This window comes from Myotis daubentonii, chromosome 21 (genome assembly GCF_963259705.1).
Source record: "Myotis daubentonii chromosome 21, mMyoDau2.1, whole genome shotgun sequence".
Classification (NCBI taxonomy): Eukaryota; Metazoa; Chordata; class Mammalia; order Chiroptera; family Vespertilionidae; genus Myotis; species Myotis daubentonii.
In genome coordinates this window covers 16,696,418-16,715,307 of record NC_081860.1, presented here as the reverse complement: position 1 = coordinate 16,715,307, position 18,890 = coordinate 16,696,418, and the positions used below count along the sequence as shown (strand labels likewise).

Here is an 18,890-nt window from a genome sequence, read left to right as displayed (position 1 = left end):
GGGGCTGAGCCGTGTCTGTGGGGCACACGCCTTCCTGCCGGCGGCCCCACTCGTGCCACCCAAGCGCCGCTAGTGCAGGAGTTAAAGCTAAAGACACCCCGAGATTCTGATGAAACAGACACGCTCAATGCTATGCAAGCTGGGCCAGCCACTTCCAGGCTTCTTTTAGGAAAAGCGAAAAAAAGCACCCACAGAGAGACAGGTCAGGCACAATGGAAGCCGGCACCGAATTTCCCGCCTACGGCAAATCTCTTCTCACCAGTTTCCTACCAGCCTTCACCGCTTTAGCGGGCGGCCTGAGCCAGTGACACTGCGGCCCCATGTCACGTGGGCTCTCTCTGCGATGGAGCCAATGTGAGCAGCAACTTGGCAATAAAAAAAAAGTACAAGCGCGGCCTATGAACCAGGAAGTTATGGTTTGATTCCCAGTCGGGGCACATGCCGGGGTTGTGGGCTCGATCCCCAGTAGGAGGCGTGCAGGAGGCGGCCGGTCAGTGATTCTCTCTCATCAATGATGTTTCTTTTTTTCTCCCCTTTTCCTATTTTTTTTTATTGATTTCAGAGAGGAAGGGAGAGAGAGGGATAGAAACATCAACGATGAGAGAGAATCATGGATTGGCGGCCTCCTGCACGCCTCCTACTGGGGATCGAGCCCACAACCGGGCATGTGCCCTTGACTGGACTCGAACCTGGGACCCTTCAGTCCGCAGACTGACACTCTATCCACTGAGCCAAACCGGCCAGGGCTCATCATTGATGTTTCTTTCTCTCTTTCTCTCCCTCTCCCTTTCCTCTCTGAAATCAGTAAGATTAAAAAAATAAACAAAGAAAGCCAGGAGCCTTGAGCAGGTCAGGAACCTAAGACCCAACTTCCCCTGGTCCCTCCCCCAAAGCCCACAGCAGCCCCAAGAAACGACGCTTCCAACACAGAGGGGCTGCCTTGTTCTAGCAAAGATCTTCATTAATGAAGAGCCCTCTGATTCCTGTCCACTTCTCCTTCGCTTCTCTCCCGACTGTATTTCCTATTGCTTCTCGGGGCTCACCTGAGTTTCTATGCGATCCTGTGATATCGAGCTTTCTTTCTATTGCGGACGAATGAGGTCTGACTTTACCGAGCAGGGCTAAAAGGCACCATGAATGTCTGGTTATTATCATTTGTTGAGAAACACCTTACAGCCCTGGCCGGTGTGGCTCAGTGGAGAGAGCATCAGCCTGCAGACCAAAGGGTCCTGGGTTCGATTCCGGTCAAGGGCACGTACCTCGGTGGCAGGCTCTTCCCCGGTCCAGGCCCTGGCCAGGGCATGTGCAGGAGGCAACCCATCGATGTGTGTCTCTCACATCGATGTTTCTCTCTGTCTCTCCCCTTCTCTTCCACTCTCCCTAAACAACAACAAAAAAAATCAATGGGAAAACATCCTCGGGTGAGGATCGACACCACCACCGCCTGCGATTCCTCGGAAGATGCAGGCACTTTTGCCAACGCGAGAGTAGGAACCAGCGGGTTACGTACGTGTGACTTCCTGCAAGAAATCCAAACACGGCCGCCCGCTGCCCGAAATGCTGAGCGAGACCGCCAGCGGGGTCTGCCCTTCGTAGTTCCTCGTGTTCGTGTCCGCCCCGTAACTGTACAACATCCGCGCGCAGAGCACGTCGTCGCGGAGGGCGGACAGGTGCAGGGGCGTCTGGCCGTCCTCCAGGCGGCCCAGGTTCGTGTCGGCCCCGCGCTGCAGGAACATGCGGCAGTACGAGTGGTTGCTCTTGATGACGGCGTAGCGCAGCAGGAAGCCGTTCTGGATGTCGATGTTGGCGCTGTGGTCCAGCAGGATCTTCACGCAGCTCGAGCGCTCCCGGATGATGGCCAGCTGCAGCGGCGTCGTGCCCTTGTCGCTGAGCGGGTCCACCTCGGCCTTGAACTCCAGCAGGAGGCGGACGAACGAGTCCCGGCCGTAGTGGGCGGCCACGTGCAGGGGAGTCCAGCCGTCGTTGCTCTTGGCGTTGATGATGTCGCTCCGGTACTCGGACTCCAGCATCAGGCGCGCGATGCGGGCCCGGCCGTGCATGGCGGCGTAGTGCAGCGCCGTGAAGCCGCCGATTAAGTCCTTGACCGTGGGGTCAGCTGCGGTGGAAACCAGAAGGGACACATCAGCAGGCGCCCGGACAAAACAACGAGCCCTCCCCACAGCAGAGCCCGCGGGCGCCAATTCTCACACGGGATGCAGAAGGATCAGACATCGCAGCCGACGTCAAGCAGCACGTCTTTCCTCGGTTTAACTGAAGTCAAGGGTTTTTAAAAAATATATGGCTTTATTGATTTCCGAGAGGAAGGGAGAGGGAGAGAGAGATAGAGTCATCAATGATGAGAGAGAATAATTCATCGCCTGCCTCCTGCACGCCCCCTATTGGGGATCGAGCCCGCAACCCGGGCATGCGCCCTGACCAGGAATCGAACCGTCACCTCCTGGTTCACAGCTTGACGCTCAACCACTGAGCTACACCGGCTGCGCTGAAGTCAAGTTTTGATGAAAAATGAAGTTTGGTAGAAAGTGATCAACCGTGGTTAAACAAGTTTTTAAAAGATATATATATACGCCCAGCTGGTGTGGCTCAGTGGTTGAGCACTGACCTATGAACCAGGAGGCCACGGTTCGATTCCTGGTCAGGGCACATGTCCAGATTGCGGGCTTGATCCCAGTAGGGGGCTGCAGGAGGCAGCCGATCCATGATTCTCTCTCATCATTGATATTTCTTTCTTTAAAGATTTTATCTATCTATTTATTTTTTTATTATTTTTTTTTTGCTAATCCTCACCCGAGGATATTTTTTCCATTGATTTTTAGACAGAGTGGAAGGGATGGGGAGAGACAGAGAGAGAGAGAAAGAAAGAGAGAGAGAGAGAGACAGAGAGAGAGAGACAGAGAGAGAGAAACATCAATGTGAGAGAGATACTGAGACACATCGATTGGCTGCCTCCGGGATGGAGCCTGCAACCAAGGGTTATGTGCCCTGGATCGGAATTGAATCTGGAACCCTTCAGTCCACAGGCTGACGCTCTATCCACTGAGCCAAACCGGCCAGGGCTCATCACTGTCCATTTCTATTTCTCTCTCTGAAATCAGTAAAAAGATTTTTTTTTAAAAAAAAGATATATACAAAAAACATAGATTTGAGACCACCATGTCCGTTTGCTAACTGAACCCACTGCTCTTGGCTGCCCCAGCTCACCCATCTCTGAGTTGTTTTCATGCTTCTCTTCGGCTTTAACTTTCTGTTTTATTTTCTCTTGTGCTTCTTGGTCTTAAAGAGAAGCATGTGTAGCAACATCTGCGGCTCTAAATTACGGATATACTGTGGTCTGGCAGACGGCGTTGTTTTAAGGGTGTATTAAGTGGGGGGGAAAAATAAAGTTGTGTTCTTTTTTCCCCTGTGGTCTGCAAAAATTCCAAAGCACGTTAGATATATGTTAAGTGATCTGGACAAATCAGGTTCTCGTAAGATAAACGTCTACTCTGAACGCTTGGTTTTACGAGAACTTTGGAGTCTGTAAGAATTAAATGGCGCGCCGTGTGAAAACCGGGAAGCAACTTGAGCGCCGTGTAAATATTATTTTGTACGACAGTTCCCAAGCTCTCTCCTAAACGGAAGGATTTCTGCGGGAGGGGGGGGAGAGAGAGAGAAAGAAAAAGAAACGCCAGTGATGTATCTGCCGTGTCACTCCTCAGTCACAAGCGTTGTCACCTGGCCCAGCGGCTCCTTGAGCCAAAGGGGAAGTTCTCTGTAGCTCTCATCCCACAGGCATTCCTGGCACCGTCTCCCGGAGAACACAGGCCACTTCCTGGAGGCCCGCAATTCCTCGTGAAGATAAACTGGTCAGACCTAACTGCCTGGGATCCAAAGGCTTTCTCCTTGCCCTGGCCGGTGCTGCTCAGTGGTTAGAGCTCCGGCCCTAGGACCGAAGGGTCTCGGGTTCAATTCCGGTCAAGGGCACGTACAGGTCCTCCAGGCCCGTAAGGGCATGTGCAGGAGGCAACCGATCGATGTTTCTCTTTCTCTCTCTCTCTCTCTCTCCCTCTCCCTCCCTCTAGGAATCAATGGAAAAAATATCCGGGGGTGAGGTTTTAAAAAAAACACACGAAGGCTTTATTCTCATAAAAGTCACCCTTAATGTCTAGTTTGGCCACGAAAGAGAAAAATTCATGAGTGCTTTTTCAAACAACGAAACAGAAAGCCTCCGAAGTTGTGTGAGCAGACATTTGTGTACTGTCTAGCAAAATGTTATTTCCTGCTAAAACGTGACAGCTGGGTCTCTGGGAAAATTCTACGAAGCAGAAAGCTCCATGGAAAAGAATGGTATTACGGAGAATGAAAGTTTCAGTTAAGAAGCAGTTGCTCACAGAACCTGTAAAAAGTTAAGACTCTTACTAAGTAAAGTATACCAGTTCGATTTCTAAAATCACTAAATACAAACGAACAGTGCACAACAGCAATAGCGTATCCTGCCAGCGTTGGTCTTCGCTAAAAGGAAAACAGATAGCAACTCTGTATTATGCGGCTTAAAAATAAATGAGGGCGAGCTTTTTTTAACAAAGCGTCTTGCTGCCACCTGCTGGCCATGCCAGGAACGGCAGCTATGACCTGCCCACTCTGACAGGATGCTGAGCCCTCATCCTGCTTCCGCCGCCTCCCTTAACTAAAAGCAGCGACGTGGAGACAGGCATGAAGGAGAAAAGAACCCCTTCGATCCAAATGAAACCGTCACTGAGGCCAAGGCGCCGTTTCTAATCTCTACCTGACCAAGCAACAGCTGCCCGCTCGGTGAGTGAAACGTTACGAATACCTTCCATCTCTCCCACCTTTCGTCCACTCTTACGCGCATCTTAGACTTGCTGATTCAACAGCAAAATGACAACCATGTTATGTGAGACTGCACTTGGGGCTTTGGTTTTCCACTCTGGGCCTTTGCCAGGTTTTACTTACGTTTTGGTGTTAACGCGGAGCTGGGAGAAACCGTGATTAACACACAGAGCAAGGATCTGCTTAGCCTCAGTAAAAACCGTAAAAATATACTGGCTGTGCACACGCGGAAAACAGCACAGAATATAGAGCTTTAAGTAACAATGCATGAACTTTGCATAGTTACTGTCCTTGAGGCATTAACAAAAGGAAGATCTAGACAGATGAAGATGCAAACAAAATCGAGTTTAAGGATGACTGTTAGCCAGTGCAGTAAGAAAGAGATCTCATTTGTAATAGTAACAGAAACGATAAAAACACCTAGCGCCCCAGATGGTGTGGCTCAGTGCATCAAGCATCAGCCTGCGGACTGAAGGGTCTTGGGTTCGATTCCGGTCAGGGCACATGCCTGTTTCGGGCTCCATCCCCAGTAGGGGGGCGTGCAGGAGGCAGCTGATCAATGATGTTTCTCTCTCTCTCTCCCTCTCCCTTCCTCTCTGAAATCAATAAAAACATATAAAAAAAATAAAGAAAGAAAAACACCTCAATATTAATTCAGTAAGAAATGTGCAGGGCATGTACAAAGACAACTTTGACGGAAATTGAGCTCACTTTGTCCCATAGTCTCAAGACACCTTGAAATGTAATGAAAAATTTGGAAGTACATATAAATAAAAGCAGATAAACATTCCCTATCAATATGGTATGTTTTTTTCCCCCCAACAACTTTAGCGGGGTTGCAAGAAAGCTTCCCAATCTTAAGTGTACACGTCGATGAACTTGGACAAATTGTATACAGTCATGTTGTAACCACCACCATAACCCAAATATTCCCATCATCCCAAAAAGTTCCTTCCTGCCTCTTTGCTGTCAATTCTCTGCCCAGACTCTGGGCCCCAGGCCGCCACTGAGGTTCTGGCCTTCCTCGAATTTCATAGAAATGAAACCATAGGGTACGGAGAGTTTGTGTCTGACTTATTTCACTTAGCACGATGCTTCTGAAATTCACCCGTGCTGTTGTTGTGTGTCCAAATGTTCATTCCTTTACATCATTGAGTAGTTTTCTACAGTATGGATCTTCAATTATTTATCTACTAGAGGCCCGGTGCATGAAATACGTGTGGGGGAGGGGTGGGTCCCTCAGCCCGGCCTGTGCCCTCTCCCAATCCGGGACCACTTGCTCCTAACCGCTCGCCTGCCTGCTTGCTGGCTCCTAACCACTCACCTGCCTGCCTGCCTGCTCGCTCCTAACCGCTTGCCTGCCTGCCCAGTGCGTGTCATAGCGACTGGTTGTTCCCGTCATTCCGCTGTAACGGTTGCTTAGGCTTTTATATATATAGATTATTCACCAGCAGGTGCACAGTGGGCTATTTCCAGTATTGAGGCTATTATGAATACGGCTCCTGTGAACATGCATGTACAAGTCTACACGGGGCTGTATGTTTCCATCTCACTTGGGTACATACCTAGACCTGTTGGCCTGTATGTTATATGTACATTTGAGAAACTGCCAAACTGGCTTTTAGTGGCTCCACAATAGTACATTCCCACCAGCAATACAGGGTGGGGCGGATGTAGATTTACAGGAGTAGTGAGTGTGAGAAACAGAGTTTATTCCTTTTTTATTTTTTGAAGAATTTGGCTGGGACTTCCATTATCCTCTCTCTCACACCTAGCAGCCTGGGCCAGCCAGCAATCTTTGTTTCATTTTATTTATTTATTTTGTTTTATTGATCTCAGAGAGGATGGGGGAGGGCGAGATAGAAACACCAATGGTGAGAGAGAATCATGGATCCGCTGCCTCCTGCACGCCCCCTACTGGGGATGGAGCCCGCAACCCGGGCATGTGCCCTGACCGGGAATTGAACCGTGACCTCCTGGCTCATAGGTTCATGCTCAAACCACTGGGCCAGAATTTATTCTTGTATTCTTATTTATTAATGTATTACTTTCCATATGAACAACTGTAAACCTTCTTTTGCCCCAGCCTGTAGAGGCGTTCAAGTTGGTCTTCACTAATACTTGGCACCGTAGCAATTTTCGTTTCTTCCACGCTAGCGAGTGTAAAGTCGTAACTTATAGGAACTTAATTTACACATCCCAGGTGGCGTGGTGATACTGAGCTTATGCAAGCGCTGTGTGTTGTGAAGTGTCTGTTGAAATCATTTGATTATTGCTATGGGGTTGTTTTTCTCACCGAGTTTACAACTCTGTTGTGTATACATTCTGGATACGAGCCCTTTGTTAGATATGTTTTGTAAATATTTCTCCTCGTCTGTCAGGCCTTTTCATTTCCTATACAGCGTCGTTTAAAGAAGAAAAATGTTTAGTTTTGAGGAGGTCAAGTATGTTTTTCCTCTGACGGTTTTCGCTTTTTGTTAAGAAATCTATGCCCACCACGACGTCACATAGGTTTTCCGTCTTCTTCTGGAAGTTTTATGTTGTTGACTCTTATGTTTAGAGCAATGATCCATTGCTCGTTGCTTTTTATGTCCAGTGTGAGGTCAGATCAAGGTTCATTACTTCCCACACGGGTATCCAGTTGTTCCAGCAAAATCTGCTGAAAAGTCTAGCTTTTCCCCAGTGATTTTTGTCAAAATCAGTTTGTCAAAAAAAAAAAAAAATCAGTCTACCAGGCAAGTGTGGGTCTATTTCTTTTCTTCTTTGATAACCCTCACCTGAGGAGTGAGGATATTTTTTCTAAGGAGGTGGGAGTGGGAGAGACAGAAAGAGAGCAGAGAGAAACATCTATGCGAGAGAGGCACATTGATGGATTGACTTCTGCATGTGCCCCAACCAGGGGTGGGGATCGAACCTGCAACCCAGGTAGGTGCTCTTGACTGGGAATCAAGCCTGCGACCCTAAGGTGGGGAGGCCGATGCTCTAACCACTGAGCCATGCCGGCCAGGGCAAGTGTGGGCCTATTTCTGAACTCTACTCTGTTCCATTGATCTGAAAGTTTATCCATATTGTCCTGACCACTGTGGCTTTCTAGAAAGTTCTGACAGCAGGGAGTGTATGTCCTCAACCTTCTTTGAAACCGTTTGGGCCAACAAATCAACTTGTCCATTTTTTCAAACAAGCCTGCTGGAATTTTGACTATCACTCCACCAACTCTATAGGCTCCTCAGACTAGATGTTCACTGATCAATTTTCAAGGTCACTGATTCCATCTTCTGTCAGCTCAAATCTGCTATTAACCACTCTAGTAAATTCTTCATTATAGATAATGTGCTTTTCAACTCAAAATTCATATTTGGGGATATATATGTATACATATACTAATATGATATATAACCTCCTATGTAATAAAGAGCTAATATGTTAATTAGACCAAACAGCAAAATAACCGTCTGGACGAAGCTGGGGCTGTGAGGGCCAAGCCCCTGGCACGAATTTTGTGCACCGGGCCTCTAGTGTATATTCTATCAATAATAATAAAAAAGCAATATGCTAATTAGATCGGATGTCTTCCAGATGTCATTCTGGACGTCCATCCTGATGAAGCCAGGGCTGGAGGGAAGCCAGCCTGGGTCCTGGGTGCCTGCTGGTGGCCGGAGGAAGGAAGCCTGGGTCCCGGGTGCCAGAGGGGAAGGAAGGCCTACTCTTGCACGAATTTTTGTGCATCGGGCCTCTAGTATACATATAACAAATTCTATCTGTTTTTGATAGTCTGTATTTGACGCGTTAGTGCCGCCATATATTTATGTTTTGACCACCATTTCCTTAATTCTTTGAACACATTCATAAATAGCTGCTCTGAAATTTGTTCTTCTTCAAGGTGCAGGGTCCTGCCCTCGCAATATCAAAGATCGCTGATTAGCCTGACCAGTGTGGCTCAGTGGTTGAGCATCGACCTATGAACCAGGGCTGATCAGTGACCTTTTAAAAAAAATATATACATATTTTTTAATTGATTTCAGAGAGGGAGAGGGAGAGAAGGATAGAAAAATCAAAGATGAGCCCAGCCACATGGCTCAGTGGTTGAGCATCGACCTATGAACCAGGTGGTCATGATTCAATTCCCAGTCAGGGCACAGGCCCAAGTAGTGGGCTCGATCCCCAGTAGGTGGCCGATCAATGAGTCTCTCTCATCATTGATGTTTCTCTCTCTCCCTCTCTCTGAAATCATTAGGACATATTGACAGTCCTCCACTCTATCAACTGAGCTATCAAAGGCCCTGCTATTAGGACATATTTAAAGGGGCCCATGTGAGGTCTGTGTGTTTGAGCAATGCCAGCAGGGGAAATGTGTGTAATTCTCCGGCTGTAGGTACACCACAGCCACTTCTGCATCTGAAACGCGAGGAACTGGGCGAGGTGACGAAGGGGCTGCTTTTAGTTCAAGCCACCTGCAATCTTGGCTGTATATCAACTACTGCTACAAGGGAAATAGCACTTTCACCAAACTGATCTTTTCGACAATTTGGTTGCAAACAAAACTCAGCATAACTGTAACAAAGCTTCACATAGGAGAGGTTATAAGAAGTTGAGCATTGCCCGGGTGGTGTGGCTCAGTGGTTGAACGTCAACCTATGGACCCGGAGGTTACGGTTCGATTCCCAGTCCGGACACAGGCCCGGGCTGTGGGCTCCATCCCCAGTAGGGGGAGTGCACGAGGCATCCAAGCGATGATTCTTGTTCATCACTGATGTTTCTATTTCTCTCTCCCTCTCCTTTATTCTCTGAAATCAATAAAATATCTTTAAAAAAAAAAAGATATACACATGCACACAGATGTTTCAAATTAAATATAGTTTCATTTTAAACTTCTCCTTGGGGGAAAAAAGAGATTTGCTCCTAAGCAGACTCACCTCCGTGTTCTAGAAAGACTCGGACGCATCTTTCCTTTCCTCTGGCTGCTGAGAAGTGGAGGAGGGTCCAGCCATTCGCATCCCGGCCATTCGGAGAATAGCCTTGTTCTAGCATCTTCCGGACGGTGTGGACATCCCCGGCGGCCACCGCAGCCTGGATCTGCAACTCTTCCTGGAGCTCAGGGTTCCTCCGACAGTGGTGGTGTAACATCCTAGCGGAGTCCACTGCTTACAAAGGATGCATTAGGTCACAGGGGTCAGCCTTTAAGGGGAGGCAGAGAACACGGCGTTTAGGATTCTGGGCTCCTGACAGAGGGGCCATGAAACGTTACGGAATTTTCCTTGGCTAAATTGCGTGCACCTCAGTGATGCCAGTTCATAATGAACCAAATCTGTTATGACCCAGACATTCGGTGATTTCCGTAGGATGATGAAAGATGGCAAAAGAAAGCCGCCCGGCCGGCATGGCTCAGTGGTTGAGTGTTGACCTATGAACCAGGTCACGGTCCGATTCCCAGTCAGGGCACAGGCCCAAGTAGTGGGCTCGATCCCCAGTAGGGGGCGTGCAGGAGGCAGCCGATCTATGATTGTCTCTCATCACTGATGCTTCCATCTCTCTCCCCGTCTCTCTTCCTCTCTGAGATCAATAAAAATTTATTTAAAGACATACAGAAACTTAAATTAACATTCTTTTAGGAAGCCACTCCATCTGGGCTAATTTTCAGGAATAGATTAGACACATCTCCGAGTAGGCTTCCATTTCTAAAAATAAAAAAAAATTATGGGATAAAGTTCTTTAAAGACATTTTGGTCTGTTATGTAGGTTAGACATCTTGGGATGATCTTGTTACCAATAATAAGTTATCGTGTAAAACTTCTTATTATAGCCCTGGCCGGTGTGGCTCAGCTGGTTGATCGTCATCCCATGCACCAAAGGGTTGCAGGTTCGATTCCCGGTCGGGGCACCAGAAAATAAACAACTTCTCATTATAGATTGTACAAAGGTACACTTAAGCCTAACTTAGGCCACAACATCACAGCCGAAGAGCATAATCAAATATCCTATGCTATTTTATACATGGAAAATGGTATTACAAACTATTTTTTTAAATATGTATTTTTATTGATTTCAGAGAGGAAGGGAGAGGGAGAGATTGAAACATCCATGATGAAAGAGAATCATTGATCGGCTGCCTCCTGCACTCCCCCTACTTGGGATCAAGCCCACAACACGGGCATGCGCCCTGACTAGAATCGAACCTGGGACCCTTTTGTCCGCAGGCTGACGCTCTATCCACTGAGCCAAATCAGCTAGGGCGGTTATAACAAACTCTTAAGTATCACTACTAAGTAACGTCATTTAAAAATATCGGGCTACTTCTACGGAGAGCTATTTCCTCAGAAAAATTAGGAAATGAGAAATTTCAAGACGATCTGTTTTCTTAATAAACATGATTTCCTCCCCATCTCTTCACTTAATTATTTTTCAACTGACACTAAAGTCAAGTCTCTCTCGTTTTAGAAAATGTAAAACCAGGAATCCTGTTCGAATAGGTTTTTGCCTACTATTAGCGTTTTTTGCTGTTGATGATGTTGTTTTGTTAATCCTCACCCTGGGATCTTTTTTTTCCCCCAATTGATTTTCAGAGAGTGGAAGGGAGGAGGGACGGGGAGAGAGAGAGAGAGCGAACCATTGATGTGAGGGAGACACATTGACTGGTTGCCTCCCGCATGCGCACAGACTGGGGCCGGGAATCGAACCCGCAACCCTTTTGGCGCACAGGCCGACGCTCTCACCACTGAGCCAAACCGGCCAGGGCTACGATTACGGTTTTGAGAGAAGATGTTGAAGGCCATCAGAAAGAATGAATGGGAGCTATGGACGGGTCAAAGCAACCATCTTTCGCAGATTCTTTTTTTAATGGGATGATCTACCCTGGCCCTCGAATGAGGGCTACTCTGCACGAACAAAGGTCAAACACCATCGAACGAAACCTGGGTTTTCTTGTAGCAAGCGCTGTGCTGAGTTTTCCATGAGCTGACTGGAGGGAGAGGAGTCAAAGCTAAAGGGGTTCCCCCCCAACCACAGTACGGGTGACCGGGGACCTCCGTTGGCTTACCTTCTGGAAGAAAGTCCCTTTTCCTGGGAGGGGGCCGCCTAGTCAGCATTGTGCACATACAGCATCGTGGGGCGGGTCTCAGAGGGCGTCCGGGTGGCGGATCAGCTCCCTCTACCTAAACACAAATAACAACCGTGGGAAAACTCCGAAAGATGACAGAGGATCACAGCGGCCCACGGCGTCTACCATTCGATGGGCTTCACTTCAGCACCTGACGGAGCAGAGACAGAGCTTGACCTTGAGACCCCCCGTTCACCTCCCCCCAGGTACAAAATCACTTATTTTTCAGGATTATTTCCCCCCCTAAAGAGGCAGGGTATTTTTGGAAAAAGAATAAAGAAAATAATAAATCACACATTTGCTCTATTCAGAATATATTTTCAGACTTGCCTTATTTGAATTACTTTTTTTAAATCCTCAACCCAGGATATGTTTTATTAATTTTAGAGAGAGAGAGAGAGAAAAACATGGTTCAATTGCCTCCCATACGGTCCCGACCGGGGATTGAACCCACAACCTAGGTACGTGCCGTGACCAGTAATCAAACCCGTAACCCTTCGATGCACAAGAGAAAGCTCCAATCAGCTGAGCCACCCGGCTGGGCAGTTATTTTTGTTGTTGTTGTTGTTAATCCTCACCTGAGGGTATTTTTTCCTCCACTGATTTTCCGAGAGAGTGGAAGGGAGGGGGAAAGACAAGAGAGAGAGAAATATAGATGCACTAGAGACACATGGATTGGCTGCCTCCCACACTCGCCCCAACTGGGACCAGGGATCGAGCCTGCAACTGAGGTATGTGCCCCGGACCCGAACAGAACCTGGGACCCTTCAGTCCTTGGGGTTACCCTCTAACCACTGAGCCAAACTGGCTAGGGCCTGAATTACTTTTTTTTTTTTTTTTTTATAAATATATTTTATTGATTTTTTACAGAGAGGAAGGGAGAGAGATAGAGAGTTAGAAACATCGATGAGAGAGAAACATCGATCAGCTGCCTCCTGCACATCTCCCACTGGGGATGTGCCCGCAACCCAGGTACATGCCCCTGACCGGAATCGAACCTGGGACCTTTCAGTCCGCAAGCCGACGCTCTGTCCACTGAGCCAAACCGGTTTTGGCCTGAATTACTTTTTAACTGACACTGTTAGTCACTTGTTTTTTCCCCAAACAGGATTAAGAAAGATGAGAAAATGTGTGCATTCAATACAGCAGGTGGCCAGAGCCAAAATGGAATCCGTGACAAGGAAAAGGACATCATGACTTTATATGCCGGCTCTTCATACGCCCAAAAGGCACCACGTGAGTCACTGTGAGGCTGTCATTCCTTTATGCACACACCCAAGTGAGTAAAAGATTAACAACAGTCTTGCCAGCTTCCTTATATGAACTCTGAAAAAATTCCCCCTACAACTCAAAGAAAAGGGATCTGGCCTGGCGGGTGTGGCTCAGTGGTTGAGCATCGACCTATGAACCAGGAGGTCACAGTTCCATTTCCGGTCAGGGCACGTGTCCGGTTGCAGGCTCCATCCCCAGTAGGGGGCGTGCAGGAGGCAGCCGAGCCGTGATTCTCATCATGGATGTTTCTCTCTCTCTCTCTGTCCTCCCTTCCTCTCTGAAATCAATGAAAATATATTAAAAAAGAAAAAAAAAGAAAAGGCTTTGTGTTAAGGATGAAGTACCTAACTGGTTTCTTTCAATAAGAAAGAGGCATGAACAACAACAACTTGTGGTAATCCCGAATGGGCACCTCCCACCAGAGAAGGAAGGCCTCCTGAGCGCCCGCCGTGAGCTGGGCCCGCTATCAGGCCCGGCCACTCCTGTGGCCCCGGCTGGAACTCGCTTAGGCAGCTCTGCCTACTTAACAGGAACCACGTGATTCTGGAAATGGCACATCGTTTTCCCCCCTTTTCTGACAGCACCAACCACTATCAACAACAGCCGTAGGTCTAAACCCAAAGCACTCTTTACATGCAGGGGTCTTCCCGGGAATAACACATGGACTCACACCCCATGCACACGCGGACACATACCATGCACACACGGACTCACACCCCATGCACACAGGGACTCACACCCCATGCACACGCGGACACATACCATGCACACATGGACTCACACCCCATGCACACGCGGACACATACCATGCACACACGGACACATACCATGCACACATGGACACACACACAATGCATAAACGGATACACATACCACGCACACACGGACTCACATACCATACACACACACCATGCACACACGGACACATACCATGCACACATGGACACACACACAATGCATAAACGGATACACACACCACGCACACACGGACTCACATACCATACACACACACCATGCACACACGGACACATACCATGCACACAGGGACTCACACCCCATGCACACATGAACATATACCATGCACACAGGGACTCACACCCCATGCACACATGGACACACACAACGCCCACACGGACTCACATACCACACACACGGACTCACATACCAGGCACACACGGACTCACATACCATACACACACACCATGCACACATGGACATATACCATGCACACAGGGACTCACACCCCATGCACACATGGACACACACCCCATGCACACACGGACACATACCATGCACACAGGGACTCACACCCCATGCACACATGAACATATACCATGCACACAGGGACTCACACCCCATGCACACATGGACACACACACCATGCACACACGGACATATACCATGCACACAGGGACTCACACCCCATGCACACATGGACACACACAATGCCCACACGGACTCACATACCACGCACACACGGACTCACATACCATACACACACCCCATGCACACACGGACATATACCATACACACAGGGACTCACACCCCATGCACACATGGACACACACAATGCCCACACGGACTCACATGCCACGCACACACGGACTCACATACCATGCACACACAGACTCACACATCATGCACACAGACACACATCCCATGCACACACACCATGCACACACGGACTCACATCCCATGCACATACGGACTCACATACCACGCACATTCACCATGCAGACATGGACACACACACCATGCACACACGGACACACACACCATGCACACTTGGACACACATCCCATGCACACACAGACTCACATCCCATGCACACACACACCATGCACACACCGACTCACACACCATGCACACACGGACACACATACAATGCACACACGATCCCTGGCAGCTGCAGCCCTTAAATTATGAAGGACGGCGACTTATTGCCAAAGGTCCTCACAGTCCAAAGCATCACACAATGCATTTGATCTGGGTGCTGTTTTGTGGGACCTTGCCCTGAGCAGAGCTCAGCTATGCACGTGTATACAGATGAGGAAAACATAGAGACGACTGAACTTAAAGGGCAAAGGTGCCCATTGCAAACCGCAGAGGAAGTCCAGAGGTGAGAATGAAAAAAAAAAAGTCTATTTCCTCTAAGGAGCGCAGGTCTGACAATCTGACAGCTCATGGAAATCACCCATGGAATAAGGGAACACGGGCCGGGAGGCAAGTGTCTAAGTAAACGTACAATGAGAATTGTTTTAAATCAATGATGACTCAGAATGACTAAAACTCGGAAGGTGCAATCTTCAGAAATTCCATTTCAGGTTTTACAGTTAGAAAAAAAACACACTAACAGGGAAGACTTCAGAATTATATACCAAATGAGCCACTTCCCTGATGTATCTTATTATTTTTAAAAATATGCTTGTATTGATTTTAGAGAGGAAAGGAGAGGGAGAGAGAGACTGAAACACCAATGGTGAGAGAGAATCATTGATCGGCTGCCTCCTGCATGCCCCCTACTGGGGATCGAGCCCGTAACCCGGGCATGTGCCCTGACCGGGAATCGAACCATGACCTCCTGGTTTATAGGTCGACACAACCACTGAGCCACACCGGCTGGGACTGATGTATCTTTTTATATAATATTTTGTTGCCCCATGTTAATGCTATGTGTAAATTTGATGAATGCATGTTTTCTACTCTATATGGGGCCAAAAGATAACAATATAGGCCTCTAAGCTTTTATGCTGTTGACCTTATTAAAACTAAATATTTAGAAATTATATGTTACCATCTAGCCCGGCTGGTATAGCTCAGTGGTTGAGTGTCCGACCTATGAACCAAGAGGTCATGGTTCGATTCCCAGTCAGGGCACATGCCCGGGTAGCAGGCTGGATCGGATCCCAGTGTGGGGTGTGCAGGAGGCAGCCAATCAATGATTCTCTCTCATCACTGATGTTTTTCTCTCTCTCTCTCCCTCTCCCCTCCTCTCTGAAATCAATAAAAATATATTAAAAAAATAAATTAATTAACATTACCATCTAATTTCCACATGGATGGCCAAGTAAACGTCATTAAAGTTAAAATCAAAACGTCTTTCTTCATATAATTAAGAAAAAGTCTATATCCATACAATGGAGTGCGGGAAATGAAAAAAAACGAAATGTATCTCAGACCTGCCTAAAGTTACATAATGGGCACCCAATTGGCCCACATGTCCCCAGTTTCCGTCGGCATACACGATTAGTCACTAATGGCTCTCTGCATGCGGTTTTCACTGAAAAGTCCACACATTTTCTGATTAAGGGACACAAATCAGAGCTGCGCTTTCAGATTTCACACAAGCTGGAAACAAGATAACAGCTTGCTACTCAAAAAAAAAAAGAAAAAAAAAAAAGTAAGCATTTCTTTGCAGAGTAAACCGAGATACAGGCTGCTAAGGAAATAAAATCAGCAACTCCAAGAATATGGCCTCTGAGAAAACACACACACAAAAACCAAGCCACCAGTGGCTCGCAAGTCCTAACAGAGCAGGCGGGTACAGAAATACTACAAAGTCCAACATGGCCGAGATGTGTGTGGATGAGTTCTGCTGATGTGATCGAAAGACTGGAACCCTTAATCGAGTAGAAGGAGTGTGATGTCAGTATCTCACTCAACATCGCATAGCGTTTATGTTCCCAAACAAGCAAGGTGTGTGCATATTTCCACCCTACTCCTGGGGCTCCATATAACACAAAGATTCATTTATTCATTTTCATTCTTCCCCTGAGAATATTTTTTTCCCATTCATTTTTAGAGAGACGGGAAGGGAGGGAGGATGAGGCGGGAGAGAAAGAGAGAGAGAGACATCAATGTGAGAGAGAATCATGGATCGGCTGCCTCCTGCACGCCCCCTACTGGGGATCGAGCCCACAATCCGGGCATGTGCCCTGACCGGGAATCGAACCCGTGACCTCCTGGTTCCTAGTTCAAACACAAAAGAATATGCAAACCCTCAGAGCCCCTTAAAAGGATCTCTAGCTCGGTCTTGGCAATTGGAAGAATCAAGAAAGACATTCCTTTTCGTGGGTGGCAGAAAGTCTAGATGCTCAACCACGAAGCCACACCAGCCTGGCTAGAATTGGGTCTAAAGCGGGGGGAAAAAATATTGAACAGGGAAGACCCGAATAGAAAACACATCATTCATTTTTACCTTAAAAACATACTTCAAACATTTTCACAAGTCCTAATTATGAGACATCTCTCTGGTGATTCGCACGCTGAAATCATCAAAACGGCCTTGAACCTCACAGGCTTCCGCCTGGCGTTCACTGAAATGAAGCGGGCCCTACGCACACTTACAAGGGCTGCCCTGAATGTTCACACCGGACCCTACGCACACTTACAAGGGCTGCCCTGAATGTTCACACCGGACCCTATGCACACTTACAAGGGCTGCCCTGAATGTTCACACCGGACCCTATGCACACTTACAAGGGCTGCCCTGAATGTTCACACGGGACAGCCCCCGGCAGACACGGACTCGAAATCCCATTCTGCAGCGAGCACTCCCCGGCGGGGTCTGCCTCCGGGTCTCAAGAACATGCAAACCAGGCCAGGGCTGGTGTGGCTCAGTGGCTAGAGAGTGTCAGCCTGTGGACTCAAGGGTCCCGGGTTCGAGTCCGGGCAAGGGCTCGAACCTTGGTTGCGGTCGGGGCAACCAATCGATGTGTCTCTCTCACACAGATGTTTCTCTCTCCCCCTCCCTTCCATTCTCTCTAAGAACCAATGGGAAAATATCCTCGGGTGAGGATTAACTACAACAACAACAACAAAAGCATATGGAAACCCTCAGAGCCCCTTAAAAGTGTCTCTAGCTATGTCTTGGCAGCGGGGAGACTCAAGACAGACATTCCTTTCTTTTGGGGGAAGGCAGAGAGTCCAGTGGAACGGAGTAAATCAAAGATTTCCTGAGGACTTCTGCTATTTTAAGGGCTCCGCGGTACCTACAACTCCCTCAGCAGTCTTGAGATATTAAAATTACTCTGAGATTAACAAGTCACTTTAGATTCCCGTGACTCGATGTTAGGAAAGTCATTCACTTGGCTAATTTCTGAATTGACGCTTGTATGATTTCCCTGGTCATACCCGCTTCTTTAGGAATTACACGAATGTCCTGAACATTTAAGAGGCACCAACAAAATCCAGCAGCACAGATATGACGCCTGAATTAGATGCTTACATTTCTTTCCTTTTTTTTTCCCTTCTCTTTTTTGTTTTGTTTTGTTCATCCTCCAAGGATAAATATCCGAGGATATTTTTCTATTGATTTTTAGAGAGCGTGGAAGGGAGGGGGAGAGACACGGAGAGAAACATTGATGTGAGAGAGACGCATCCATTGGATGCCTCCCGCAGGCACCCCGACCAGGGCCGGGGATTGAGCCTGCAACCCAGGTAAGTGCCCTTAGCTGGAATCGAACCCGGGACCCTTCGGTCCGTAGGCCGACGCTCTACCCACTGAGCCAAACTGGCTAGGGCTACATGCTTACATTTCAATCTCCCAAATTACCCGTGAGGGTTTTGAATGGAGAAATCTCAGTTATGAAGAGGGCAAAGAGAAAGCCCAAACATTCCTTTGTTTTAAAATTCTTGAATGTCAAATGATAGCGAGCTAGTATGGAACGTTTTA

The 18,890-nt window shown here is 47.7% G+C and overlaps 1 protein-coding gene across 3 annotated transcripts in view; it reads right to left on the bottom strand.

Annotated features, from left to right (window-relative positions):
• Positions 1–18,890, bottom strand: part of ASB7 (ankyrin repeat and SOCS box containing 7) — a 31,932-nt gene that overhangs the window by 11,429 nt on the left and 1,613 nt on the right. The window contains exons 3-5 of one of the 3 annotated variants that reach the window (XM_059678293.1): positions 11,885–11,999; positions 9,765–9,989; positions 1,511–2,116 (exon numbers count right to left, since the gene is read on the bottom strand). In XM_059678293.1, coding sequence (XP_059534276.1) covers positions 1,511–2,116; positions 9,765–9,989; positions 11,885–11,942 — 889 coding nt within the window. In that variant the 5' untranslated portion in view covers positions 11,943–11,999. Of the gene's footprint in view, positions 1–1,510; positions 2,117–9,764; positions 10,027–11,884; positions 12,000–18,890 lie in introns of all 3 variants that reach the window. The other 2 variants (XM_059678294.1, XM_059678295.1) reach the window with 2 other exon arrangements.